The sequence below is a fragment of the Cebus imitator genome, unplaced genomic scaffold (genome assembly GCF_001604975.1).
Source record: "Cebus imitator isolate Cc_AM_T3 unplaced genomic scaffold, Cebus_imitator-1.0 Scaffold136, whole genome shotgun sequence".
Taxonomy (NCBI): Eukaryota; Metazoa; Chordata; class Mammalia; order Primates; family Cebidae; genus Cebus; species Cebus imitator.
This window is the reverse complement of record NW_016107451.1, coordinates 2123530-2151325: the sequence shown is the minus strand read 5'-3', so window position 1 is coordinate 2151325 and position 27796 is coordinate 2123530. Positions and strand designations below refer to the sequence as shown.

Below are 27796 nucleotides of genomic sequence, written 5' to 3'. Positions count from 1 at the left end.
TGAGAGACTGTGTGTCCGATGCTGTGTGTGAGACAGAAAGACTGGGTGTGTGACACTATGCGTATGTGAGTCTGTGTGAGACACTGATACTCTAAGACATTGTGTGAGAGAGAGACTGTGAGACACCAAGGCACAACTGTGTGTGTGACTATGAGAGACTGTGTGTGAGAGACTGAGAGACACATGTGAGACACTGTATATGGCACTATGTTTATGTGTGAGACTGTGTGCCTAAGACACTGTGTATGTGACACGACGGATATGTGTGTGACTGTGAGACACTGTATGTGACATGTATATTTGTGAGACTGTAACTATGTGAGACACTGTGTATGTGACGTGTATGTTTGTGAGTCTGTGACTGTGTGTGACCGTGTGTATATGACACTATGTGTATGTGCTAGACTGTGAGAAACACTGTGAGACTCCAAGACAGTGTATGTATGAGACACCCTGGGTGTGTGACACAGTGCGTGACAGTGTGAGAGACGTGTGTGAGGCACTGTGTATATGACACTATGTGTGTGAGACTGAGACACCAAGACTATATGTATGAGACTCCCTGTTTGTGTGACATAGCATGTGACTGAGAGACGTGTGAGGCACTGAGACTGAGACACTGTGTGTGTGAGACCGTGTGTGTGAGAGTGTGTGTGATTGTGTGTATATCACCATGCGTGCAGGGGGCAGGGCAGGGAGGGAGGCAGTTCAGAGGGAGTCAGGTGTCCTTGGCGAGAGTGGTGGCAGCCTGCCTGGAGGGACCCTGGGATGGCCATTTCAGCACCTGAGGGGTAGCTGACCCGGGTGAGTCTCTAGTCCACTGTGACTCAGTCATTGTGCCTGTGATCCCCACCCTCCATCTGCTTGCTTCCCCCTCATTTGTCTTCCCCAGCCCCCTCTGCCCCTCCCCAGAAGGTGACGTGTGTGAGCACGGGCTCCACCACGGTCCGGGTAAGTTGGGTCCCGCCGCCGGCCGACAGCCGCAACGGCGTTATCACCCAGTACTCCGTGGCCTACGTGGCGGTGGACGGCGAGGACCGCGGGCGGCATGTGGTGGAAGGCATCAGCCGCGAGCACTCCAGCTGGGACCTGGTGGGCCTGGAGAAGTGGACGGAGTACCGGGTGTGGGTGCGGGCACACACAGACGTGGGCCCTGGCCCCGAGAGCAGCCCGGTGCTGGTGCGCACCGATGAGGACGGTAGGCAGTGCCACCGGGGCGGGAGGGAAGGCGTTCTGCCTCAGACACCACTCCCTAAGCACCCCAGGCCTCCTTTCCCTCACACAGGCCCAGGTCGGCTCATCTTTCTGGTTCAGGCCTAATGGTCCAAAGTAAGGAGATGTCACTTACGGGATAACTTATGCCCAAATCCCAGCCTTTGGGGCTGTCTCCAAAGCAACTGAAACCTTCATAGGCTAAGATAGGAGAAGCAGCCTTAACTAAGATTTAAAAGGTCAAGATTGGGAAGATTGGTGTAAAAGATACTCAAAGTAGAATCAGCAAGATGCTGTTGGCTGGACAGTGGCATGATTTGGGGCCTAGCAAGTGTCAGGACAGGTTGCGCTGACTGGGGGTGGTCAAAGACCTGGTGCCCCACCTCCACCTGTTCTCCCATGTCGACCCTCCCCACCAAGTGAGAGGCCTGGGCCAGAGGGGTGGGCGGGGCCGGTCCTGGGCTCTTACTCCTGGCAGGCAGAGGGAACCTTCCGTGTTCCTCACCAGGGACAGATGACCTAAGGAAACTATATCAGGGCCTTTCCTAGGGGAGTGGGGTGCAGAGGCAGGGCCCTTGAGTTTGCTGTGACCACCTGAGTCAGGGTTAGTACCTCCAGGCCTGACTTCCTTCTCTGCCTGACCCCTAGTGCCCAGCGGGCCTCCAAGGAAGGTGGAGGTGGAGCCACTGAACTCCACTGCTGTGCGTGTCTACTGGAAGCTGCCTGTCCCCAGCAAGCAGCATGGCCAGATCCGAGGCTACCAGGTCACCTACGTGCGGCTGGAGAATGGCGAGCCCCGTGGACTCCCCATCATCCAAGACGTCATGCTAGCCGAGACCCAGGTGCCTCATTGGGTGGTGTTGGGGGGCAGGGTGAGCACAGACCAGCATACACAAGTTCCTTTTTGGGGCCCAGATATGTCCCTCTACCCCGTCTGCCCTCAGGAGTGCGGTGACGGCCTTACCTTGGTTGTGAGACCCGAGACGTTTGGCAGTGTCAGGGGTTAGGCTGGGGTTGTTTTTGTTGTGTTGTTTTGTTTTTGGAGATAGAGTTTCACTCTTGTCGCCCAGGCTGGAGTGCGGTGGCATGATAGCTCACTGCAACCTCCACCTCCCGGGTTCAAGCCCAGGCTAGAGTGCAGTGGTGCAATATAGGCTCACTGCAACCTCTGCCTCCCAGGTTCAAGCCATTCTCCTGTCTCAGCCTCCCGAGTAGCTGGGATTACAGGCGTGTACCACCATGCCTGGCTAATTTTTGTATTTTTAGTAGAGACAGGGTTTCACCGTGTTGGCCAGGCAGGTCTTGAACTCCTGACCTCAGGTGATCCACCCTCCTCTGCCTCCCAAAGTGCTGGATTACTGGTGTGAGCTACCGAGCCCCACCAGGCTGGGTTTTGAGATGTGCCTTTTCCCTAGACAGTGCTGGGCTGGCATCTGCTTCTTCCACAGAAAGGGTAGGGAGAGTGCTCCGGGGCTCTTACCCCACTGCCAGCCATGGGTCCGTGGCTGCTGCAGACCTCTGTAAGTAGCCAGGCAGGGTGTTCCTGCTCCTGCCCCCCAGAGAATGGCTCAGCTCCCGATGTTCACTCCCAAGGGCTAGGCCTGCTGGCCAGCCTCACATCTCCCTCTTTATGTGTCTGTCTTCCTGGGAGGATGGTCCTGCTCGTGAGCTTGGGGTGAGGTCCCTGGGCTATTCTGAACACTGGTTGCTATTCAGATGAAGAACTTGGAATTCTGGGAGGTTATGAGAGTCGTTTGGAATTATTCAGCAAGTAGGTGGCTGCTCTTGGATAAGAAGCCATGTCTATGGACCCCTAGGAAACCCCTAGGAAAGGGCACTCGCAGCTGCTGTCATGAGCCTCCTCCCAAAAGACCTTGCTGGAGAGTCTCAACACCTGGTGTGGTGCTCTCAAGATCTCCCCATCCAGGAGTAGGGCCTGAGGGACCTACACACCCTCCCCATCCAGCCTTTCACCCCTGCCTAGGCGGAGAGCAGGGGTGCATGTACCACTCCATGCTGTACACATTGTGCAGAGGGGCGGGGCTGCCCACATAGACAGATGGGAGCCTCACCCCTCCAGCTGTGTTTAGCCATCTAAAGCAAAATTCCTTTCTGCCCAGAGGGTGCTCTCTTCCCCCTCTCAGCCTGCCCAGTACTAAGGTACCCGGGGTGGAGGAGGCGGATGTGTGCACCCGCCTGCATTCCTGGGGCAGGTTGAGGGCTCCTCATGGAGCCTCAGTGAACACACCTACCCAGAAACATCCTGGGAATGGGTTCCCCCAGCTCCTCCTCTCTTAGGGGGCCAATGGCCACAGCTGTGGCCAGTGGGGTTCCAGAGAAGCCACTTCGAGTGCCCCCTTCTGGTCCCAGGAGGTTTGGAAGGGAGCTGGGCCAGAGGCTCAGGGACGCTGCTGTTTTAGCCTCAGACATCCCATCAAGGGGGTGAACTAGAGTCTGGGCTCATGGAGGACACTGAAGATGGAGGCCTGCCCTTGTAGCCCCCTTGGGACTGGCTCATTCTGTTCCTCGCCAGTGGGAGAGCAGATGGGGCCTGGTCCTGAGCCTGGCCACGGGGCCCAGCTGTTCTGAGCTTCCATCAAGGGCACCACATCCTGTCCTTCACCCCACAGCACCATCTGCTCAGCTCAGGGCCCCCATCAGGCCTGAAAGAGCTCTGTGGTGCGTGCCCTACCTCCACCTCGGAAGTGTGGAGCCAGCCCTGTCTCCTTTTATGCCTGATTCCATCTCCCTGCTTCCCTTCCCCTCTCATGGCCTTCATTTCTCTCCTTGCAGCCTCTGTTTTTCTTTTGTTCATTCTCTTCTCTCTCCCTCTTTCCCTCTTCCCTCTGCCATTCCTCTGACCCCTTCCTTTCATCTCCATTTGGTTTCATCCTCTGTCTTTCCCTTCTTTCTTGCTCTGCCCCTAGTGCAGGACAGGTTCCATATGAAAACCTCCACTTGGTTGGGACAGCCCAAGTCTCCCCCCAGGCAAGGAGACTGGAACAGGGGTGGGCCAGCCGCACCCTATAGAGTCAGGACCATGCACTGTCCAGAGCCTCCTCTCATGTTCTGTTCCATGCTTCTTTCAAGGACTTTCCAACAGAGTGTCCCAGGACAGGAGGAATGTAGGCCACCCAGCATGGGGACCAGTGGACAGAGGCCACACTGGCACTGTGGGGGCGGTTGGGCCGGAGGACCCCAAGGTACCTCCAACTTGGAGACATCATGGACCGTCCCGTATGATGTTTCATGGAGACCTCACAGTCCCTCCACCTGTCCAGCCAGAATACCAACACGCACCAATGGCCTGCAACACTGCCAGCCCCGAAACGTTCCTTCCTGCCTTGATTCTCAGACACCCCGAGGAAGGAACAGGGTTATAGGTGGTTCCCCTTGCCTGTGGGCTGCAGCCCAGGCTCTAAGCTTGGCATTCACAGCCTTCATAGTCTTGCTGCTTGGCTTACCCTTTGGCCCACCCTAGCCACAGTACAGCTCTCACTGTTGTGGGACACTTCTGCTACCTGTGTGATTATATAATGTATGATCACATCTGGGATGCTTTGCGGGGTGGCAGGAGACACTGAGTAATCATTCCATGGCTGCAAGCATAGGCCAGGACTGTCTGAGGCAAACCAGGGCATACGGGCACCCCATTCATCCCTCAGTATCTTCCTTCCCCTCAGCCTGAGCTGTTGAACCCACCCCCCACATCTGGCAGCCCCTCCTTCAAAGCACCTCTAGCTGCTTTGTGTTCCTGGGCCCCTCAGTCAGCAAGTCCTCTCCCTGGAGGCTGCCTGCCCTCCTGGTCTCCCTACCCTCCTCAGCCCTGGCACACACAGTTGGTGCCCAGTGAGGCAGGGACTCGAATCTTTGAACTGGGCATTGTCCTGGGGTGCTACCCCCATGGGTACTTCAAGACCCAAGCTCTCCCTCTGCTCTCCCTGGGCCAGTTCCCCTCCAGGTCAGAGTCCTTCACCATCCTGTCTCCCTTTCTCTCCCTCTTCCGCGGTCAGTGGCGGCCAGACGAGTCCGAGGACTATGTAAGTAACAGGTGTGCGAACGTGGACAAGACCTGGGTCAGGCTGGGCTCATGGGACACTCCCCCTTTCCCTCCTTTCCTGCCAGCCTGTGCTGCCAACATCCACAGGGCACCAGCCACATCTGGAGAAAATTGGCGTTTAGACGCCAGCACTGAGCTGAGCAGCGATTGGCATTTCCTCTAATCCTTACTTCTCGACTGTCGAGCAGCAATTTGAGGCCAATGTTCATTATCGACCAGGGCCCGGCCCCTGCTCGGGCTAGACAGGGATGGAGTTAAATCCGATCCTGATCGTTAGGCCTTATTGATCCCTGGAGTGAAAAATCACCTGCTTCAGGGCCCAGGCTGGGAGGGCAGTCTGGGGAGTTGGGTTCTGGCATTGGTGCATTCTGGGGCCCCAACCCTGGGACTCTCCAGCTGGGGCAGGAGGGGCCCATGAGGGGGTGGTGGCGACTGCAGGGGCCCCACCTAAGGCCAGAGCTGGAGGGATACCAGGGTTGGTGACAGCTCTGTTCCCACTGCACGGTGGTCCTGGCCCTGCTTCCCACTTTTCTCTCTGTGTGGTGTGGCTTGAACCTCCCATGGTGTTTCTCGGCATGTCCAGAGATAATGGGTTTGCTGCAGAAGGGTATATGGGCAGGGTCTGCCAAGGTGGGAGGACATTGCCTGGCTGCTATCTGAGGCATCACTGGAAACAGATGTGGAAGCCAGTTCCCCAGGTGTGAAGGTTTTCTTATTCTCCTGGCCCCTCCCCCACCTTTCTCGAGATACTGCAGGGTGTAGATGTTCACAGAGTTAGTGGTGTATATGGGGGCAGGTGGAGTCCTGACTGGGTCCTATAAGGTGGCACCTTAGCCCACCCCACTACCTTGCTCTGTGTGTGCATGCATACAGTCGTGTCCACAGGTGGCCTTACGCCTGCTTACGCAGGAACTGTAGGCTATGTTCGTGTGGGTGCCAAGAGCCATGCAAGGTGCTGGGTGCGTGCGAGGCTGTGCCCTGTGTGTATCCTCAGCCACTGTTCCCAGTGGAGTGAGGGAAACAGTCTGGCCCTTTGTTCTTGTCTGAAAGGAACAATGAGCTGTCTGCCCCAGGCGTGTGGCTCCTGGGGTGGGCGGGTCCTCCTAGGCCTGTATCCCACCTGCCTGTTTCCTCTCCAGCAGAGACCAGCCTTGTACAGCCCCACCTTCCAGAACCCCTGGCCTTGTATGTGTAACCAGGGGCTCCTCTCGAGCTGGGGTCCTGGGGTCCCTGACAGGGTCTGGCCTCTCTCTGCATTCCTGTGATGGGAATGGACCCCTCCTCCTCCCTCAGGAAACCACTATCAGCGGCCTGACCCCGGAGACCACCTACTCCATTACTGTCGCTGCCTATACCACCAAGGGGGATGGTGCCCGCAGCAAGCCCAAAATTGTTACAACAACAGGTGCAGGTGAGTGAGGGGTCAGGACAGAACTGAGGGCGGGGCAGCAGGAGGGCAGCGCGAGAGCCCAGCTCCTGGTCCTTCAGTCCCAGGCCGGCCCACCATGATGATCAGCACCACGGCCATGAACACTGCGCTGCTCCAGTGGCACCCACCCAAGGAGCTGCCTGGCGAGCTGCTAGGCTACCGGCTGCAGTACTGCCGGGCTGACGAGGCACGGCCCAACACCATAGATTTCAGCAAGGACGACCAGCACTTCACAGTCACCGGCCTGCACAAGGGGACCACCTACATCTTCCGGCTTGCTGCCAAGAACCGGGCTGGCCTGGGTGAGGAGTTCGAGAAGGAGATCAGGACCCCTGAGGGCCTGCCCAGCGGCTTCCCCCAAAACCTGCGTGTGACAGGACTGACCACATCTACCACGGAACTGGCCTGGGATCCGCCAGTGCTGGCAGAGAGGAACGGACGCATCACCAGCTACACCGTGGTGTTCCGAGACATCAACAGCCAGCAGGAGCTACAGAACGTCACGACAGACACTTGCTTTACCCTCACTGGCCTCAAGCCAGACACCACTTACGACATCAAGGTCCGCGCATGGACCAGCAAAGGCTCCGGCCCCCTCAGCCCCAGCATCCAGTCCCGGACCATGCCTGTGGAGCAAGGTGTGTGCTGTGGACATGGCAGCCCTACCCGAGCTTGGCTGCACCTGGGGGTCTCTGCTCTCCTTGACCCACTGACTTCTGGCAACCGTGATCCACCAGCCTCTGGGGTGTGACCTCCAATCTCTCATGACTGTGACCACTAACCTCTAGTGAATGGGCAGCACGTTCTTGATGCCCTGACCTCTGCTGTCCTTGACCTACTGACCTTTGCTGTGTGACCTTCTGATCTCTCGTGACCTTGACCCACTGATCTCTCTTGACTGTGTCACTATTCTTGGGTTGCAACCTTCTGATCTTTGGTGTGTGACACTAATCTCTTGGGGCCGTGACCCACCACCCTCTAGTGAACATGCTCTAGGGTCACATGCTTCTCATGACTGAAACCCACTGACCTCTGATCACTCTGGGCTGGTGTCCATCGGCTCAAGCTTTCACAGTCGTGTTTCTGGAGATTGCGACCCTGGTTGCCGTGGCATTCCCCACTCTGTTCACTGCTCGCTGTGGAAGAGCTTGGGCTGGGAGTTCAACTGTGCCATTTGAAGCTGGCTGGGAGTGGGGCACTTGGTACTCTGCAGCCATCCTTCAACCCCCGATTCCCCAACTGTTATCTCCTCCTGGCCATTCACCTTCCACCCTTCAGCCCATTCACCCCACCTCCTATACCCAGCAGAGCTGACACTCTCCTTCTGCCTCTGCAGTGTTTGCCAAGAACTTCCGGGTGGCAGCTGCAATGAAGACGTCTGTGCTGCTCAGCTGGGAGGTCCCTGACTCCTATAAGTCGGCTGTGCCCTTTAAGGTGAGTAAGGGCCATGGCCTGCTGAGCCCAGCACACACACAGGCCTCCTGGGTGCTGTCATTCCAGTCCTAACCCACGTGCACCTGGCTGTGGAGCAGGATTGTGGTTGTGGTTGTATATGCATGCACTGTGCCTTGCAGCCCGTGGTAGGTCACGTCACCCAGAGGCAGGCATTGTCCCTTCTGTCCCCCACAGATTCTGTACAATGGGCAGAGTGTGGACGTGGATGGGCACTCGATGCGGAAGCTGATCGCAGACCTGCAGCCCAACACGGAGTACTCTTTCGTGCTGATGAACCGGGGCAGCAGCGCGGGGGGCCTGCAGCACCTGGTGTCCATCCGCACGGCCCCCGACCTCCTGCCACACAAGCCGCTGCCTGCCTCTGCCTACATAGAAGACGGCCGATTCGCCCTCTCCATGCCCCATGTGCAGGACCCCTCACTCGTCAGGTGTGCACACGAGGCGTCAAAGGAGGCGGGGCAGGGCTGGAGGCGGATGGTGGTGACAGTCCTGATTCCTGCCCTGCCTACCCAGGTGGTTCTACATCGTGGTGGTGCCCATCGACCGTGTGGGCGGGAGCATGCTGGCGCCAAGGTGGAGCACACCTGAGGAGCTGGAGCTGGACGAGGTGCCTGGGGAGGGGATGGGGACACCGACAGCCCCATTGCAGTGATCGGCTGTGGCCTTCCTGCCCTGAGCACTGGGCCAGTGACTCCCAGATCCACTCCCCCAATTGAAATCTCTCTCCTGGCAGCTCTGGCTGTCAGACCAGCCCTCTCTGGAGAGAGAGACTCTGGGGAAACTGCCTAGGAGTATTCGCAGAACTCCGGGGGGCTTACCGAGAGGTGGGCATGGTGGAGATGCCTCTGCAGGTCTGGAGAATGCCTGCCCTGTAGACTTCGCAGAGTCTCGCAGATCTAGAGGCCATGGAGGGCTTGGTGAGCCCTACGGCCAGGAGTCCCTGAAAGTTTGAAATCCTTTAGCCCTTTCTCACAGCCAGTGTGGAAGCAGCCTTCTCTGGTTAGGTTGGGGCAGCTTACCCACAGGGCTTTTTCTCGTGGGCTAGTGGGGAGGAGCGGCTTTGCAGTATCTGGCATTACTCTCTGGGGGTAGTGGGTTGGGCAGGTGTGGGCTCTTACACAGAAGGTGAACCTTAATCTCGGCCCAAGGAGCCGACATCCCAGGCCACGGCTCCAGGGCCAGCATGCTCCAAGGCCCCGCATGACCCCCGTGCTCTGCTCTGCCAGCTTCTGGAAGCCATCGAGCAGGGCGGTGAGGAGCGGCGGCGGCGGCGGCGGCAGGCAGACCGTCTGAAGCCATATGTGGCTGCTCAATTGGATGTACTGCCCGAGACTTTCACCTTGGGGGACAAGAAGAACTACCGGGGCTTCTACAACCGGCCCCTGTCTCCGGACCTGAGCTACCAGTGCTTTGTGCTCGCCTCCTTGAAGGAACCAGTGGACCAGGTCTGCCTGAGCCACCTTGGCTCTCAGCACCCTGAGACCCCAGGCCTGGCCTGAGACTAGGCCAGTCTCAAACACCACCAGATCCCAGGTCTGCATCAGTCCGGGGGCTTTGAGATCCCCAGCCTGGGGCCAGCCCCAAAGACCCAAGACCTGTCACAGAGATCCTAAGATACACCCCTGGGACCCAAAGGCCAGACTTAGTGTGGCTCCAGAGACCCAGTCCTGCCAGGTCCACCTTGTAGGGTCTGGGAGACCAGGCCCAGGGTAACCCAGACCCAGAGCCCTTTCTCCAGGGATGGCAGGCAGAGGGTGGGGGACCTCCCTCTGAGCTCACAGCTTGCTGTTCTCCACTGGGCCACAGAAGCGCTATGCCTCCAGCCCCTACTCGGATGAGATCGTGGTCCAAGTGACACCAGCCCAGCAGCAGGAGGAGCCTGAGATGCTGTGGGTGACGGGCCCCGTGCTGGCAGTCATCCTCATCATCCTTATTGTCATCGCCATCCTCTTGTTCAAAAGGTGAGCACTGCCCTCAGCGCTCCGGGGAGGACCACCTGCCCTCGCCTTTTGGGCCCTCTCCGAGGGTGGTGCCTTGCATCCGGGACCCTGGGCCTCAGGCTCAGCAGGAAGGCAGGAAGGGTAGAAGCAGTGTGTGTCTCCCTACGTCTGCAGGCCTGCATCTGTCAGGTGAGGGAGCTTTTGTGTGGCAGTCTGGGTGTGAGGAGCTGAAGCCTCAGAGGGTTGTCCCATGTGCATCCCTGGCACGTCTATCTGTCTGTGTTACATGAGTGCGTCTGTCTCTTCTTCAGTTTTAAGACACCACCATCTCCTGGGCTCCTACCTCGAGTCCCTCCTTTCTGCCACCATTTCTGGATGATTCCCTGGCCCCGCTCTCCCACTTAGGCCTAGAGAGGTCGAGCTGTAGGCCCACAGGCTGCAGATGCTCACTTAGCAGACATGATTGATGGCCTGCTGTGACCATGCCATTCGCTGCTGTCTCAGCCTCAGTGTGTCTCTCCCACTCAGTTCTCTCCCTCGGTAGTTGCAGCCACCCACCCTAGCAGTCTCCCCTTCCTATCCGTGCACCTCCAGCCTGAAAGGGATTTCCAAAGATTTAACTTTGTCACTCTCAGTTTAATACCTTTTGGTGGCTCCCAACATAAAGCCCAGCCTCTTCAGCTTGACAGCCTAACACCTGGCTAATCTGACCCGTCACCACTCCTGACACTCCTGACACTGTGACACTGAACTAATTCAGTGCTCAGGCCCACACAGGCTGTGCCCTCTGAGGATCTGCCTCCCCCTGCCCACCTGGCAACAACAACCTCATCATTGAGGACTCAAGTCCAGGCTCTGGTGCCTGCAAGGCCTTGCCCAGCCCCTACCCCTTCCTAGCACAGCCTTACATCTGCCCCCCATGGTGCTCACTGCAAACACAGCTGGGCCTGTGTGCCAAGCCTTCAGCCCCCAGCACTGGGCTGAGCCCACAGGCATGTCAGTGAGCACCTGGCAGATGAAGACAGGCTGGTCTATGTCTGAGCACATCTCTGCGCCATGCAGGAATGCCTATATTCTGTGCTCCTACCCTGGACCCACTGCCCCTTCCTCCCAGGGTAGATGGACCTGTGGGCGGGTCCCTGAAGAGCGTCGCACAGACACACTCATCCTTCCCACTTCCACCTGCATTCTGGGTCTGTCCAGAGAGGTGGATCCCCTCCCTGTGAATGTCACATGGGTACCATATAAGGGGCCTGCAGGCTCCCCGTGTCATTAGAGGGCTAAGTGCTTGGTGGAAACTGTGACCGTTCCTTTCTTCTGTCCTTGCTTGTCTTTTGGGACCTAGTAAACAAGAAAGGTAGGAGTCATTCCTTCTCTCTTCACACACCTCCCCTCTACTTCCAATCCTTATGCACTTCTTGGGCCAGCAGGGAGGGATGACGCTTTGACCAGAAGTCCCCCAGCCTATGGCTTTAAGCAGCAAAATGTCCAGTCAGCTCAGCAGGCTCCCCGGTCCAGGACTGAGTCCTCATTGGTGTGAGGAGGCAGGTTCTGTCTCTCTCTTGCCAGTTTAACTCTGCAGAGGATGCTCCTCTGGGGCACATGCATAATGCAGACTGCATTGCTTTCCCTGACCGTACAGAGCTCACCAGAGCTGCCACCGGGCTCCCAGTTCTCGGAGAAGCTGCCTAAGTGCTGCAAGAAACAGTCTTGCCTGTGTGCAAAGAGCACTCACTGTGTGGAACAGCAGAAGGCATGTCCTGGTTCACATCTGAGCACACTCACTCAAATTCTTCCCCAAGCACACACGTCTGCAGACCACAAGTGGCCTCTGGATCTTTGTTTGCAGCTGAACCCTATGATCTGTCTCTGACTCTGCCCTTGTAGCTGAGAAAACAGGCCAGTGAGAGAAGACTGGCCAGCTAGGGTGATGCCTTCCCCGTCCCTCCCCTGCTGCCCTGGGCATTTACCTTGATACTTTGAGGGCCAGAAAGCTGGGGTCACCCGTGCTGTTTGTGTATTTTATGTGTCATTTGCATGTTTATTCTTGGTGGCTCCTGCTATTCAGCTGGGTGGCCTTGGGGATAGCAGCCACTGTCCTGCAGGACCTGCCTTCTATCCAAAGGAGACGCCCGCCCCTGCGACCCCTTCCTCCCTGCTGCACTGCTCCTCTGCTCACGCCACACTCCTGCTCTCCCCACCACTTCCCTGCCCTGTGTTCTCATGTCAAGGCTGCTCTGGCCCTGGCTCCTCTGTGCTCAGAGATCCTGGGAAGAGGTGGGGCAGTAGGAGGTCAGAGCCGTGGACATGGGGGCTCCTTGACAGCCAGCCATGCCATGCATCACAGCCTCAGCCTGAACCTCAGGTTCTCATCAGCCTCCCTTCTGTCTGTCTAGGAAAAGGACCCACTCCCCGTCCTCTAAAGATGAGCAGTCGATCGGGCTGAAGGACTCCTTGCTGGCCCACTCTTCCGACCCTGTAGAGATGCGGAGGCTCAACTATCAGACCCCAGGTAGGGTACTCCCATGGCCTGCGTGCCCCCAGTCCAGACCTGGCAGGCCTGTGGCTCCGTTCTGCAGGTCTTGGGGTCTCCACTGAAGTTCCTGGGCCGCATGCACCTGTTCCTGCTGCTTTCCCTCCTTTTTGCCCTTCTTTCTGTGCTCATCCACTTTGGATGGAATGACTGAGGGGCCCCCATATCCTGCAGCTAGACAGGTGCCCCAGGCCCAGAAGCCTCTCTGGTGGCAAAGCCACTTAGCCCCTGCCTCGTCTTGTCAGGGCCTCTGAATGTGGGCTGAGGACCTCCCAGAGCCCACATCTCTGCCACAGGGTGGCCAGTGTCTGGCCCGTACTCTGGCCCCCCACATGAAAGAGGGGCTTGTTAGCAGTGGGAGATGCCTCCCTAGACACTCGTGGGGAGATGAAGTGCCTGCATCTGGGCCTTTGTGGAGGCCAACCCCGAGTTTACCGTGCCGTGTACCTGCCCCTTCTCCCAGCCACTCTCACAGGGCTGTCCAGCTCCTCTTTCTACTTGAAATGTCACTTCTCCCCACACCCAGCAGACAGAGCTCAGCCCTCCTCCTAGGAGAAGCCCCCGCACAGGATTGGGTATCTCCCCTTGGCCCTGAGACCCTCCCTCCTTCTTCTTTTTGATGCCTCTCACAGTGGGCTAGGATTGCCTTCGTGACATCTCTGAGCTCTGTGGTGCCAGGAACTGTGCCTTGTTCATACCCCATCCCTTGTATTCAGTACATGATGGGTTCTTGTTGAATGCCTGTGAAATGAACACACAGACAAATGAACGAATGAGTGAACTAATGCATACACACAGGGTTTGTGTATGTATGAGCTGGTTATTATTGCATATCAAATTACCCCAAAACTTAATTATGTATTATCTGTCACAGTTTTTGTGAGGCAGGAATTCAGACAGGGGCACAGCAGGAACAGCTTGTCTTTATTCCAGAAAGTCTGGGCCCTCAGCCGGAAGACTTGAAGGCTGGGAGTTAGAGTCGTTTAAAGCAGGGGTTGGCAAACTGTGGCCTCTGGCCAAGTACAGCCCACCACCTGTTTCTGTAAATAAATTTTTACTGGCCAGGCATGGTGGCTCACACCTGTAATCCCAGCACTTTGGCAGGCTGAGGTGAGTGGATCACCTGAGGTCAGGAGTTCAAGACCATCCTGACCAACGTGGTAAAACCCCATCTCTACTAAAAATACAAAAACTAGCCAGGCGTGGTGGCACCTGTAATCCCAGGTAGTCAGGAGGCTGAGGCAGGAGAATCATCTGAACACAGGAGGTGGAGGTTGCATAAGCCGAGATCGCGCCATCACACTCCAGCCTGGGTGACAAAAGCAAAACTCCCTCTCATAAATAAATAAATGAATTAATTTTTACTGTAACAACCACACCTATTTATTTATATGCTATCTATCTATGGTTGCTTTTTCACTATAAAGGCAGAATTAAATAGATGTAATAGATACCAGATGTTCACAAGCCTAAACTATGAACTCTGGCCTTATATGGGAAAAGTTTGCCAACCCCTGGACTCTAAAGCCTCTTTCATTCATGTGACTGGTGGTTGATGAGCCAGCTCTGAGCCTTGCTGGGGCTGCCGGCTGGGATACCCACATGAGGCCTCTTCAGGTGGCCTGGGCTTCCTCACAACATGGTGACCGAGTTTCAGGAGTACATGTCTGGAGAGCGTGCCAGGCAGACCTAGCAGGCTATTGCAACCCAGCATGATTAGACCTCTGAAGGATCAAGCACCAGGATGCTGGGACCTGGAGTGTAGAGAAGCCTCTTCGGAGATGGGATGCTGAGCCTTATGGGCAATGGTCAGGAGAAGAAGGGTGGGAGAGAGCTTCTCTCCGTGGAAGCATGTGCAGAAGCTTCGGCGTGTTGCGTGTGTATCCCGTTACGAGCACCTGAGTTTCTGCAGCATGACAGTTAGGGGCTGGGGGGAATACTGGGCCAAGAGAAGACTGGAGGACTAGGCAGAGGTCCGGTCAAGAGGACCTTGAGTGTCAGGCTAAGGGGCTTAGACTTCCTCTTGAGGATGCCAGGGAGATATTACTTTCAGCAGGGGAGCCACATGGTCAGAACTATGCTTTAGAAATGTCACTCTTGGCCAGGCACGGTGGCTCATGCCTATAATCCCAGCACTTTTGGGAGGCTAAGGCGAGTAGATCACCTGAGGTCAGGAGTTCAAGACCAGCCTGACCAACAGGGTGAAACCTCATCTCTAACAATATATATGTATATATATATATACATGTTTCTTTATATACATATATTTCTGTATATATAATATATATATCATATATATAGACATTTCTGTATTATATATACAGAAATTTCTTTTTTTTTTTCTTTTTTTTTTAGACGGAGTTTCGCTCTTGTTACCCAGGCTGGAGTGCAATGGCGCGATCTCGGCTCACTGCAACCTCCGCCTCCTGGGTTCAGGCAATTCTCCTGCCTCAGCCTCCTGAGTAGCTGGGATTACAGGCACGCGCCACCATGCCCAGCTAATTTTTTTGTAGTTTTAGTAGAGATGGGGTTTCACCATGTTGACCAGGATGGTCTCGATCTCTTGACCTCGTAATCCACCTGCCTCGGCCTCCCAAAGTGCTGGGATTACAGGCTTGAGCCACCGCGCCCGGCCCATATACAGAAATTTCTATATTATATATATAGAAATGTTTATATTACATATATAAACTTCTATATAAAATAAACAGAATTTTATAGAATTATAATCTATAGAAATTTATATATAATATCTATATATAGAGAAATTTCTTTATTCTATATATAGAAATTTCTATGTTATAGAAATATACATATAAAGACATTTCTTTATATATATATAAAGAACGAGGATAGGACGGGAAGGAGGCAGGGACCAAAAAAGGAGCCCAGGGCAGGGAAGATGGTGCAGCGTTAAGGAAAGACAGATGAAGAGCAGCTAGGGAGGTGACGAAGGAGCAGCCATGGTGAGTGAAGAGCAGGGCCACAATGTCCCTGATGCCAGGGTGGTGGAAGTTGCACAGGGAGGAGAGGACTCAGCTAGGGCAGTGGGAGACCCAGTGGGAAGACCGTTGGCTTTGGCGCATTGGGCCTTGGAGAGAGGGTAGTGGCCGTGTCCTGTGGGCAGAAGTGTTTCAGTGAGCAGTGTGGCGAGGAGGGGTCAGAAAGTGGAGAAACCCCTTTCAAAGACCCTGGGAAGAGGGAAGGAGGCAATGGGCAGGGCACAGCGAGAGAGGGGAGGGTGTGGGATCCAAGACAGAGGGCTCTTTTTTCCAACATGGAAATTGTCTGAAAATTGTCAAGGCCATATTTTGGTACCAAAAGGGGCAGGGCTGGTTTGGACTTAAGGATTTAATCATAGAAAGAGCCGGGCGCGGTGGCTCAAGCCTGTAATCCCAGCACTGTGGGAGGCCGAGGCGGGTGGATCACGAGGTCAAGAGATCAAGACCATCCTGGTCAACATGGTGAAACCCCGTCTCTACTAAAAATACAAAAAATTAGCTGGGCATGGTGGCGCGTGCCTGTAATCCCAGCTACTCAGGAGGCTGGGGCAGGAGAATTGCCTGAACCCGGGAGGCGGAGGTTGCGGTGAGCCGAGATCGCGCCATTGCACTCCAGCCTGGGTAACAAGAGCGAAACTCCGTCTCAAAAAAAAAAAAAAAAAAAAAAAAATCATAGAGCCCCCCGAAGCTGCCTATGCCACTAGGCTTTAGAAGTGCTTGCCTCTGGGGGGTGGGACAGCCATCTGCATTACTGGGAGACAGGAGCCTTGGCAGAGCTTGTCCGCAGCCCCAGCCCCTCTCCGCCCCGTCCTCTTCCTCCGCCAGCCCCTCTCAAGCCCACTCCACCCCTCCACTACATGTGACAGCTCTGTAAGCAGAAAAAGTTAACGGGCTCTCTTTTCTTGCCCCGTTGTTTTTTTGTTTTTGTTTTCTCTGCAGGTTCCAGTGTCCCCAGTTGCCCGAATACCTCAAGTTAGTTTTCAAAGTTCCCATGTTTGGGGGATACTTTGGCTTCTGTGTCTGTTTCCACCCCTTACTTTTGTTGACTCATCACCTCTGTCCTTCCTTGAATTCTCTCCACTTTCCACTCTTCTCCCATGTCCCGCTGTCTCCTGACCCCTTTCCTTCCCCACCCTCCCCTCTGCCCACCTTGCTTCCTCCAGGCCTGTTTTCTCTCCCACCAGGCCCGCCTCTGTCCCTGCCTCTCCGGCTTCCAGTCCCGGCCGGACACCCTTCCTTCTGCGTGCCTCTCCTCTCATCTCGTCTCTGTCTCACGCCTCCCTCCTGATAGCTGCTTCTCTCTCCGGGTTTCTCTGTGTTGCTCTGCCATTGTCTCTTTACTTTGTAACCACTCCATCTACACACTTGGGGCCCAGGATGACGATAGCCGTGAGTCTCCCATGGTGACTGCTGCCAGTAAGGGGCAGGAGGGCTCTCTGCAGGCAAGTGCGATGGAGCCCAGCCTCTGTCACGTCTGCTGCTACCAACCTGAGCATCCTGCCCCTCCTGGGAGGAAGGAAGCCTCTCCTCCCTCTTGAGAGAACTGCCAGGCAGGGCCTAGTGCCCCTACTCAGCACCACGCCAAGACAGGCTCCACGTGCTCATGGCATACCACCGCCCTCTGTCCTCTCCCACCCTCCAGCCACCTTGTGCTCCGTCATCCCTGTCGCCGCATGTGCTGCCGTCTCCATGCCACCACTGCCAGTGTTCCATGGTTACCTGTGTTCACATGTGCACATACATGCATTGGGGCTTTTTCTGCCACCCTGCTCAAGCCTCACGCTAACGCTGCCTGTGTGTGCCCTGCTTCCCCCAGGTATGCGAGACCACCCACCCATCCCCATCACTGACCTGGCAGACAACATCGAACGCCTCAAAGCCAACGATGGCCTCAAGTTCTCCCAGGAGTACGAGGTGAGGCATTCCTGCCCCCAACCATGTGCCTGGCCCAGGCCTACCCCACACCAGCTCCTGTGCTGTCCTAGATCCCGGCTGTGGTGGGTGAGAGAGGGGGTCCAGGTTTTTCAGGTGCACAGAGAGGAGGCTCGGCAGTGGCAAGGGTCAGCTGGGAACTGGGCACCTCAGATGCTGGGTCTGACCATAGCCTTGCCCAGCACCTTCTTGTGGTCACCCTTAAGAGATACTTGAGAAGGCTGTGAGTGCCGCCAGGGTCTGGACACTCAGACACATGCCCACATGCTCAGAGGCAGACACAAGACCACAGGCATGCGGACACAGATCAGTGAGAACAGCCACAAGAGCTGGCATCAAGAGCTTCCTGCAGGCCAGCGCCAGGCTAGGCACTTGGCATGCGTTAACTCCTTTGGTTCCCCTCCTCCATTTTCTGAAATGGGGACTGTTATAATCCCATCTTCCAGATGAGGAAGTAGAGGCTCAGAGAGGGGAAGTGACTTGTCCAAGGTCAAACAGCTGATGATAGTGGCACCAGGATTCAAACCCAGGCCTGCCTGCTGCCCCGTGCTCTGCATATGCTTGTGCTCACGCATGCACTCACAGAGGGGGAGTCAGGGCCTCGAGACTCAGGCTCCACAAGTCCTGCTTGGAGCCCTCCACATGCTCACCTTACTCTGGACTTAACTCCTAGGAGCCTGCTTCGGGCTCAGCCTTCAAAGTCTGAGGGTTTCCCACCCACAGCTAGTGTCGGGGTGACTTTGAGCATCCCCAGACTGCCCATCTAGGAAGGGGCTTTGTTAGAGAAGGAGGTGATTAAAGAAGAGACCCCTGGCCAGGCACAGTGGCTCATGTCTGTAATCTTAGCATTTTAGGAGGCTGAGGCAGGTGGATCACCTGAGGTCAGGAGTTCAAGACCAGCCTGGCCGCCATGGCAAAACCCTATCTCTACTAAAAAATACAAAAATTACCCAGGTGTGGTGGTGCATGCCTATAGTCCCAGCTACTCAGGAGGCTGAGGTGCCTCCCAGGGTTAAGGAGAATTGCTTAACCCCGAGAGGCAGAGGTTGCACTGAGCCAGGATCATGCCACTGCACTCCATCCTGGGCAACAGAGCGAGACTCCCTCTCAAGAAAGGAAGGGAGGGAGGGAAAAAGATGCCTAACCAAGAAAAAGAGAGAGATACCCCCCCCCACCTTCTCTAAGAAGCAGCCTGTGCTTGTCTTTCTGCTCACAGTAGTCCCCTTCCATCTTCTACCTACTTCCCTCCTCTGATCAGAGCTCTCCTTACAAAGACCCTCCTCCTCCAGGAAGCCTTCTCAGGCTACCCAAGGTTGCCGTAGGCTCTCCCTCAGCCGGGATCCTGTAGCTCTGTGGTCTTTAAAGTTCAGTTAGTCATTGAGCATACATTTTCCATGTGTCATCCCCGTGTTGAGGATATGGAGACACATGCCCTCAGGGAGCCCAGTGGTGGGGAGCACATGCAGACAGATAATCCGCATTGAGTCTGTGACTGTGACAGCATGCCCCGGTGCTGAATAGGACCAACAGGCGTGCAAAAGGTAGGCTGACAGCACCAAAGCAGCCGAGGGATGGGGTGTGCTGTAGGGTCTCACGGAAGCAGTCCTGCGGAGAGTAATGAGGCTGGGGACAACATATGGAGGACGTCGCGTGCTGTGCTGAGAACTTGAGATTGTATCCATCTGGAAAATGTGAAGATAATAACGGAACCTATCTCATATGAGAATTTGAGGAGGGAATACTTGCAAAGTGCTCACAGCGGTGCCAGGCACACTGCGGGTCCTCACTAAGGCTTTGCTATCATCATTATTGCTCTCCGAGGTGATGAAGAGCCACAGAAGGCCTTTAAGCAAGAAACTGATATTCAGATCTGCATTTTGGAAGGATTGTCCTGGCTATGGGGCTGAGTGGGTCGGAGTAGGGCAAGAGGAAAGAGGCGGAAAGAGGCCAAGCCTGAGTTGGTGCAGCCTGGCCCAGGGCAGTGGCAGCAGGTTGGAGAGGGCTGAGGGGGTGGGGCAGCACCAGAACCTGGTGACCAGTGGGGTGGATGGGATGGGGGGGACTGCAGGAATTTTGAGGTTGACTTGTAGGTTCTGGCCTGGCTCCTGGGTAAAGGGGTGATGGTGCCTTTCACTGCGGTGAGGGTGGAGTCCCAGCAGCGGCGCCAGGTTTGGAGGGGAAGCTGAGGTCGGGAGTTCGAGACCAGCCTGGCCACTATGGCAAAACCCCATCTCTATTATAAATACAAAAATTAGGCCGGGCGCGGTGGCTCAAGCCTGTAATCCCAGCACTTTGGGAGGCCGAGGCGGGTGGATCACGAGGTCAACAGATCGAGACCATCCTGGTCAACGTGGTGAAACCCCGTCTCTACTAAAAATACAAAAAAATTAGCTGGGCATGGTGGTGCGTGCCTGTAATCCCAGCTACTCAGGAGGCTGAGGCAGGAGAATTGCCTGAACCCAGGAGGCGGAGGTTGCGGTGAGCCGAGATCGCGCCATTGCACTCCAGCCTGGGTAACATGAGTGAAACTCAGTCTCAAAAAAAAAAAATACAAAAATTAGCCAGTGTGGTGGCGCACACCTATAGTTACAGCTACTCGGGAGGCTGAGGCAGGAGAATCGCTTGAACCCAGGAGGCGGAGGTTGCAGTGAGCCAGGATCATGCCACTGCACTCCAGCCTGGGCAACAGAGTGAGACTCCCTCTCAAATAAATAAATAAGAGACCCCTAACCAAATAGAGTGAGAGGGACCCCCACCTCCTCTAAGTGAACTCAGCTTTGAAAGGACTAAGGTTGAAAGACCTCCTGGTGGAGGTGTCAGGCTGCCGATTACTTAGGGGAGAGCTCTGGGGCTGCTGCTGGGGTTATGGGCAGCTCCAGCATATGGTTTAAGAATCAGGTGAGCAAATGAGGTCACCCAGGAAAGGCTGTAGAGAGACAAAAGGGCCTGGAAGGAACCCTGGAGGAGCTCTGTGTTCTGCCCACGGGAGGGGCAGGGGAGGGAGAGGAAACAGAGGAGCAGCCGGAAAGGGAGGAGGAGAGCCAAGCAGGGAGGCGCCCTGGGTGCTCAGAGTCCTGAGCAGTGTCTGGACTGCCCGAGAGGGTCCACCATCCCTTCCATCTGTCCTAGCTCATTTCATTAGACGAGTGCAGGGTTTCAAGAGACCCTTCCCCTGCCCCTGACCCAGCTCAGACCACTCTCCCAAGCAAGGGCATTTGGTACCACGGTCAGAGGAGTCCCTAGTCCATCGCTTTTCTGATAGGTGATGGTGATGTAGCAAACTGTGAGCTCCATGGCTGGCACCATGAGGTAGAGGGCCTGGCTGTGGCATGTGGAGTGAAGGCAGGTTGTGAACATCACCCGGAAGGCTGGGTCCCCTGCAGGAGAAGCAAGTCAACCTCGGCTCTTAGCCCACCCCACCTGCTTTCTCTGTTCTCTGTAGTCCATTGACCCTGGCCAGCAGTTCACATGGGAGAATTCAAACCTGGAGGTGAACAAGCCCAAGAACCGCTACGCGAATGTCATCGCCTACGACCACTCTCGAGTCATCCTCACCTCCATCGATGGTGAGCCAAGAGGGTGTCGCTCCTTTCCCCTTGCTCTACTCCCCGTTGCTAGCTGGGACATGTCATCCTCCAGAGAATGTCCACAAGTCTCAAGGGTGTACCGAGGCATGGTGGTTGGGGACCTTGGAGTAATGCCCTCCCACCTCCTTTTTTATCCATAGGTGTCCCCGGGAGTGACTACATCAATGCCAACTACATCGATGGCTACCGAAAGCAGAACGCCTACATCGCCACGCAGGGACCCCTGCCTGAGACCATGGGTGACTTCTGGAGGATGGTGTGGGAACAGCGCACGGCCACTGTGGTCATGATGACACGGCTGGAGGAGAAGTCCCGGGTGAGACTGCAGGGCCCTGCCAGGAGATGCCCATGGCCACAGGAGTGCCCATTTCCTGGCCCATGGCCAGGGAAATGCCCAGCCACAAGGCAACACAGGGCACCTTCTTCTATGCCTCCTCCTCCTGTGCAGGAAGTCACTCAAGGGATTCCCTAGATGCTATTACGTTTCTGGGGGGATTAAGCTCCCCAGATACTGGGGTGTTTCTGGGATAGAGCATGTTCCCCAGATGCTAGTGGGTTCCTAGGATGTTAATATGTTTCACCAAATGCTATCATTTTCTGAGAATGTTAATGTGTTCCCCGGTTGCTGGCATGTTCCCGGAGTGTTCACATGTTCCCCAGATGCTGGCATGTTCCTGGGGCATTAACACATCTCCTAAGTTAATTAGTGCAAAGAGCTGCTGTTATCTGTTTTTGCACTGCAAAGCATTGACTGGAACGTAAAATTTACAGAGCTTGAAAATGGCACATAAACATTATGGGTAAATTTGGCAGAAAATGTGCCTGGTGCGATCTGGCCTTGAATAAATAATTTTCAATTATGTCACTTACTCCACTAGCTAGGGCAGAGTGGTGACATAGCTTGAGGACCTGATGTGGCTTGTGGAGGACAAGGGGCAGTGGATCTGAGAGTTGGGGGTTCGGGGGGGCCTTTGTAGCCAAAAAGGGAGGTCTACAGTCAGGGAGTAGGCCAGCCTCCACTGAGGCCAAGCCCATCTGAGCCAGTGGGCTCACTTCAACCTGCCCTGTTTATCCCCCTGCAGATAAAATGTGATCAGTACTGGCCAGCCCGTGGCACCGAGACCTATGGCCTTATTCAGGTGACCCTGTTGGACACAGTGGAGCTGGCCACCTATACTGTGCGCACCTTTGCACTCCACAAGGTATGGCCCTTCCCCAGTGCTTATCTCTTGCCCTGACGCTATAAGGACAGTGGCTTGGGTGTGGTGTGCTGGGTTGGGGGCAAGCCGGAGCCTGGGTGTTGAAGGGTCAGAGGCTCAGGTGTTTGAGTGTGGTGTGATGATCCAAAGCTACTGTTTGTGGCTTCTGAGTCCTATCAGGGAGTGGCAGGTCTGACCTCGGCGTCAGGTCATTCTGCCCTGAGTCTATGGCAGGCAGGCTCCTAGTCGCCAGTATGTCCCCACTTTGTCCCCCAGAGTGGCTCCAGTGAGAAGCGTGAGTTGCGTCAGTTCCAGTTCATGGCCTGGCCAGACCATGGAGTTCCTGAGTACCCAACTCCCATCCTGGCCTTCCTGCGACGGGTCAAGGCCTGCAACCCCCTAGACGCAGGGCCCATGGTGGTGCACTGCAGGTGAGAGGGTACAGTGGCGCACAGAGGGGTGGGGTGGGAGGTGGGGGGGGGCCTATGCCTCAAGCCGAGCCGGTGTCCTGCAGTGCGGGTGTGGGCCGCACCGGCTGCTTCATTGTGATTGATGCCATGCTGGAGCGGATGAAGCACGAGAAGACGGTCGACATCTATGGCCACGTGACCTGCATGCGATCACAGAGGAACTACATGGTGCAGACGGAGGACCAGTATGTGTTCATCCACGAGGCACTGCTGGAGGCTGCCACGTGCGGCCACACAGAGGTGCCTGCCCGCAACCTCTATGCCCACATCCAGAAGCTGGGCCAAGTGCCTCCAGGGGAGAGTGTGACCGCCATGGAGCTTGAGTTCAAGGTGGGGATCGGGTGTGCCTGCTTGGCTCCAGGGCCTGGACTGGGTCATGGGGATGACCCCCACCGCCACAGGAAACTTGGCCTGACCAACCCCTCCCTCCCAATAGTTGCTGGCCAGCTCCAAGGCCCACACGTCCCGCTTCATCAGCGCCAACCTGCCCTGCAACAAGTTCAAGAACCGGCTGGTGAACATCATGCCCTACGAATTGACCCGTGTGTGTCTGCAACCCATCCGTGGCGTGGAGGGCTCTGACTACATCAACGCCAGCTTCCTGGATGGTTATAGGTCAGCATGCTTGACACTGACCCACCATGTCCTACAGGGGCTAGGCCTGTGCCTAGGTGGTGGGGGTGGGCAGTAGAGTGGGACCAGCCTAGAAGACCAGAGGGCTGGGCAAAGCAGTGAGTACTTCCTGGAGGAGGGATGATCTAAGCAGGGCCCCAAAGGGCTACGCAGCCTAAGGGGAGACTCAGGGGGCAGCAGCACCTCCAGCATGTCCAGTCTTATGTCCACCCCAGACAGCAGAAGGCCTACATAGCTACACAGGGGCCTCTGGCAGAGAGCACCGAGGACTTCTGGCGCATGCTCTGGGAGCACAATTCCACCATCATCGTCATGCTGACCAAGCTTCGGGAGATGGGCAGGGTGAGCCCACCCTTTCCCCCAGGGCCCGTGTCATACCTGGGAGAACACCAGCCACCCTTGGGAGAGCTGCCCCCTGTGTTACTGTCCCCTTTTGCACCCCAGCTGCTCATCAGCATAGCATCAGGCCCCCATTATTACCATCTGAGGTATCTGTCCCATAATCCTGTGAAGCCTGGCACCCCTTCCCCTATTCTTCCTCACCTGATCATGGGGGCCCGGCCGTCTATCCACAGGAGAAATGCCACCAGTACTGGCCAGCAGAGCGCTCTGCTCGCTACCAGTACTTTGTTGTTGACCCGATGGCTGAGTACAACATGCCCCAGTATATCCTGCGTGAGTTCAAGGTCACAGATGCCCGGGTGAGTAAGTGTGCCCATAACACTGCCCATACACACACACAGCAGGTGGCTGCCTGCTCAGTACCTTGGTTCAAGCTTCAGGAATCTGAGACAGGGAGTGGGTATTAGGGTATGAGCATGTCTCCCCCTGGCCTTGGGTGCAGTGACACAGATGCATGCCTCTGTCATTGTACTACTCTGGTCTAGTCCAGAGGGGTGACAGCCTAAGGCATGAATCCTAATCATGTCCCCCACCCGTCTTTCCCAGGATGGGCAGTCAAGGACAATCCGGCAGTTCCAGTTCACAGACTGGCCGGAGCAAGGCGTGCCCAAGACGGGTGAGGGCTTCATAGACTTCATCGGGCAAGTGCACAAGACCAAGGAGCAGTTTGGACAGGATGGGCCCATCACGGTTCACTGCAGGTGGGGCTGTCCCTGTGGAGGGCTGGGGTGGGTGGGCCTGGCAGACCCACTGCGTGAGGCAAGCAGGACTCCTGACCCAACTGTGTTTCTGAGCAGTGCTGGCGTGGGCCGCACCGGGGTATTCATCACTCTGAGCATCGTCCTGGAACGCATGCGCTACGAGGGCGTGGTCGATATGTTTCAGACCGTGAAGACCCTGCGTACACAGCGTCCCGCCATGGTGCAGACAGAGGTAACGCAGAGCAGTCTGTAGGGCCGGGGTCTCAACAGCAGCCCTGCTGGCAACCCTAGGCTCCAGCTGCAGTTGGATGCACACAGGCCGTGTGTTCATTCGTGCTGCCAACCCTTAACATTGCCTGTGATAGGCATGGTGGTGTGTGCATGTGGTCCTACCTACTTGGGAGGTTGAGGTGGGAGGATCACTTGAGGTCAGAAGTTCGAGGCTGTAGTGAGCTGTGATTACGCCACTGCACTCCAGCCTGGGTAACAGAGCAAGACTCTTTCTCTGAAAACAAAACAAAACAAAACAAATATGCTACAACATTGTGCTGCCTGGGAGCTCAGGGAGAGATGAGTGAGATGTTTTCTTTCAGCAGCTCTCTACTGAGCCCCAGTGGTGTGCCTGGCTCTGGGGCAAGGTTGTACATAACGATCCTTATGGGGTGCCCAGTCAGGAGCAGAGAAACATGATTGGGATGGCAGGTGGAAGGCAGGTAGATGTGGGGGCTTGGGAGAGTGAAAGGAGAGAGATGAGCCTTCAGAGGCTCTTCCAGGCTTCCCCGCATGCTGCCTGATATAGCTGCCAGGGTTCAGTGCCTGCTCTTGGCCAGCAGAGGCTAACTCCGTGGCCTGTGGCTGCAGTGCGAGTGTCCTCAGCTGTGTGGTGGGGCTGTCCACTGGCATGACCCATGCTGACCAGCCCCCTGTCCTGGCAGGACCAGTACCAGCTGTGCTACCGTGCAGCCCTGGAGTACCTCGGCAGCTTTGACCACTATGCAACGTAACTACCGCTCCCCTCTCCTCCGCCGCCCCCGCTGCGGGGCTCCGGAGGGGACCCAGCTCCTCTGAGCCATACCGACCATCGTCCAGCCCTCCTACGCAGATGCTGTCACTGACGGAGCACAGCCCACGGGGTCCACAGCGTTTCAGGAACATTGCCACACCAATCAGAGAGCCTAGAACATCCCTGGGCAAGTGGGTGGCCCGGCAGGCAGGCACTGTGGCCCTTCTGTACACCAGGCCCACCTGGAGCCCGCTTCAAGCTCTCTGCTGCGCTGCCGTGCTTCTCATGCTTCTTCTCATGGGGTGGGGTTGGGGCAAAGCCTCCTTTTTTATACATTAAGTGGGGTAGACTGAGGGATTCTAGCCTCTCCCCTCTGATTTTTCCTTTCGTAAATCCATAACTGCAGAATGGGCCACTGTAGGGGTTGGGGTTTATTTTGGTTTTTTTGGTTCACTTTGGATCCTTATTTTGTATGACTTCTGCTGAAGGACAGAACATTGCCTTCCTCGTGCAGAGCTGGGGCCGCCAGCCTGAGCGGAGGCTCGGCCGTGGGCTGGGAGGCAGCGCTGATCCGGCTGCTCCTCCAGCCCTTCAGACGAGATCCTGTTTCAGCTAAATGCAGGGAAACTCAGTTTTTTTTTAAGTTTTGTTTTCCCTTAAAAGCCTTTTTTTAGGCTGCATCGACAGTGGTGGGCGGGGAGAAGATAGGGAACACTCATCCCCGGTCGTCTATCCCAGTGTGTGTTTAACATTCACAGCCCAGAACCACAGACATGTCTGGAAGAGCCTGACAAGGCGTTCCTCATCACCATCGTGTTTGCAAAAGTTAAAACAAAAACAAAAAAAACACAAAAATAAAAAACAAAAAAACAAAAAACCCAAGAAAAAAAAGAGTCAGCCCTTGGCTTCTGCTTCAAACCCTGAAGAGGGGAAGCAACTCCATGTGCCTGGGGTTCCCAAGGGAGCTGCTGGCTGACCTGGGCCCGCAGAGCCTGGCTTCGGTCCCCAGCATTGCAGTATGGCGTGGTGTTTGTAGGCTGTGGGGTCCGGCTGTGTGGCCAAGGTGAATAGCACAGGTCAGGGTGTGTGCCACGCCCCATGCACCTCAGGGCCAAGCGGGGGCGTGGCTGGCCTTTTCAGGTCCAGGCCAGTGGGCCTGGTAGCACATGTCTGTCCTCAGAGCAGGGGCCAGATGATTTTCCTCCCTGGTTTGCAGCTGTTTTCAAAGCCCCCGAAAATCGCTCTTTTCCACTCCAAGATGCCCTCATAAACCAATGTGGCAAGACTACTGGACTTCTGTCAATGGTACTCTAATCAGTACTTATTATCCCAGCTTGCTGAGGGGCAGGGAGAGGGCCTCTTCCTCTGGGCAGCGCTATCTAGATAGGTAAGTGGGGGCGGGGAAAGATGCATAGCTGTTTTAGCTGAGGGACGTGGTGCAGACGTCCCCAAACCTAGCTAGGTGAAGTCAAGATCAACATTCCAGGGTTGGTAATGTTGGATGATGAAACATTCATTTTTACCTTGTGGATGCTAGTGCTGTAGAGTTCACTGTTGTACACAGTCTGTTTTCTATTTGTTAAGAAAAACTACAGCATCATTGCATAATTCTTGATGGTAATAAATTTGAATAATCAGATTTCTTACAAACCAGGCCTCTGTCTCAGCTGTTTCTGGAACCAAAGAGTCTGGGCCAAATCAGTAGCTAAGATGGGTTCCAGAGATTTCCTGCTTCTGAGGGGATGGGGAGGGCATCCTAAATATTTGTGACAGAGTAGTCTGCTGGCATGCTACCCACTTTCAGAAAGGAGTGGTTATAAACCCTGAAGACCAGGCCACCAAGAGCCAGCTAGGGGTGAGCCACCATTGGCATGTGAGGAGCACCCTAGGCTGGGGAACATACCCTTTGCCTCTCTTCCCCCTTAAGATGCTCGTCCACCTTAGAGGAGAGGGATGGCCCTGTGGCAGTAGAAACTGTATGTGAATTGTTTAGTGAGGCCTCCTGTAATTCTTGCAATGTGGATAATGGTCACAGAAAACACAGTCTGTCCATCTGGCCCCTGGACACACAGGTGCATCACTCATGGAGCCGGACAGCTGCTCCACTGATGAGCAGACAAGTCCTACCAGGTTGTCAAATTGTGGAATTCTAAGGATACAGATGAAGGAAACCCACAACAACCAGGGAAGAGAAATGCATAAGTCAGCAATGACTACACTGGAGAGAGTTGTAGCAGA

General features: G+C 55.6%; 1 protein-coding gene across 18 annotated transcripts in view; it reads left to right on the top strand.

The window, feature by feature from the left end:
- The window catches only part of PTPRF (protein tyrosine phosphatase receptor type F), a 92946-nt gene extending 65738 nt beyond the window's left edge, over window positions 1–27208 (top strand). For 4 of the 18 annotated variants that reach the window (XM_017541702.1, XM_017541699.1, XM_017541698.1 and 1 more), the window contains 24 exons: window positions 893–1198; window positions 1861–2054; window positions 5226–5252; window positions 6566–6683; window positions 6761–7339; window positions 8038–8135; window positions 8331–8584; window positions 8670–8763; window positions 9383–9601; window positions 9963–10117; window positions 12493–12608; window positions 16571–16603; window positions 17448–17545; window positions 21006–21129; window positions 21291–21466; window positions 22233–22352; window positions 22626–22780; window positions 22864–23149; window positions 23256–23434; window positions 23668–23794; window positions 24028–24153; window positions 24401–24555; window positions 24652–24787; window positions 25491–27208. In XM_017541702.1, the coding sequence (XP_017397191.1) occupies window positions 893–1198; window positions 1861–2054; window positions 5226–5252; window positions 6566–6683; window positions 6761–7339; window positions 8038–8135; window positions 8331–8584; window positions 8670–8763; window positions 9383–9601; window positions 9963–10117; window positions 12493–12608; window positions 16571–16603; window positions 17448–17545; window positions 21006–21129; window positions 21291–21466; window positions 22233–22352; window positions 22626–22780; window positions 22864–23149; window positions 23256–23434; window positions 23668–23794; window positions 24028–24153; window positions 24401–24555; window positions 24652–24787; window positions 25491–25559 (3944 nt within the window). In that variant the 3' untranslated portion in view covers window positions 25560–27208. The remainder of the gene's footprint in view (window positions 1–892; window positions 1199–1860; window positions 2055–5225; window positions 5253–6565; window positions 6684–6760; window positions 7340–8037; window positions 8136–8330; window positions 8585–8669; window positions 8764–9382; window positions 9602–9962; window positions 10118–12492; window positions 12609–16570; window positions 16604–17447; window positions 17546–21005; window positions 21130–21290; window positions 21467–22232; window positions 22353–22625; window positions 22781–22863; window positions 23150–23255; window positions 23435–23667; window positions 23795–24027; window positions 24154–24400; window positions 24556–24651; window positions 24788–25490) is intronic. The other 14 variants (XM_017541714.2, XM_017541713.2, XM_017541712.2 and 11 more) reach the window with 11 other exon arrangements.
- The last annotated feature ends 588 nt before the right edge of the window (window positions 27209–27796 follow it).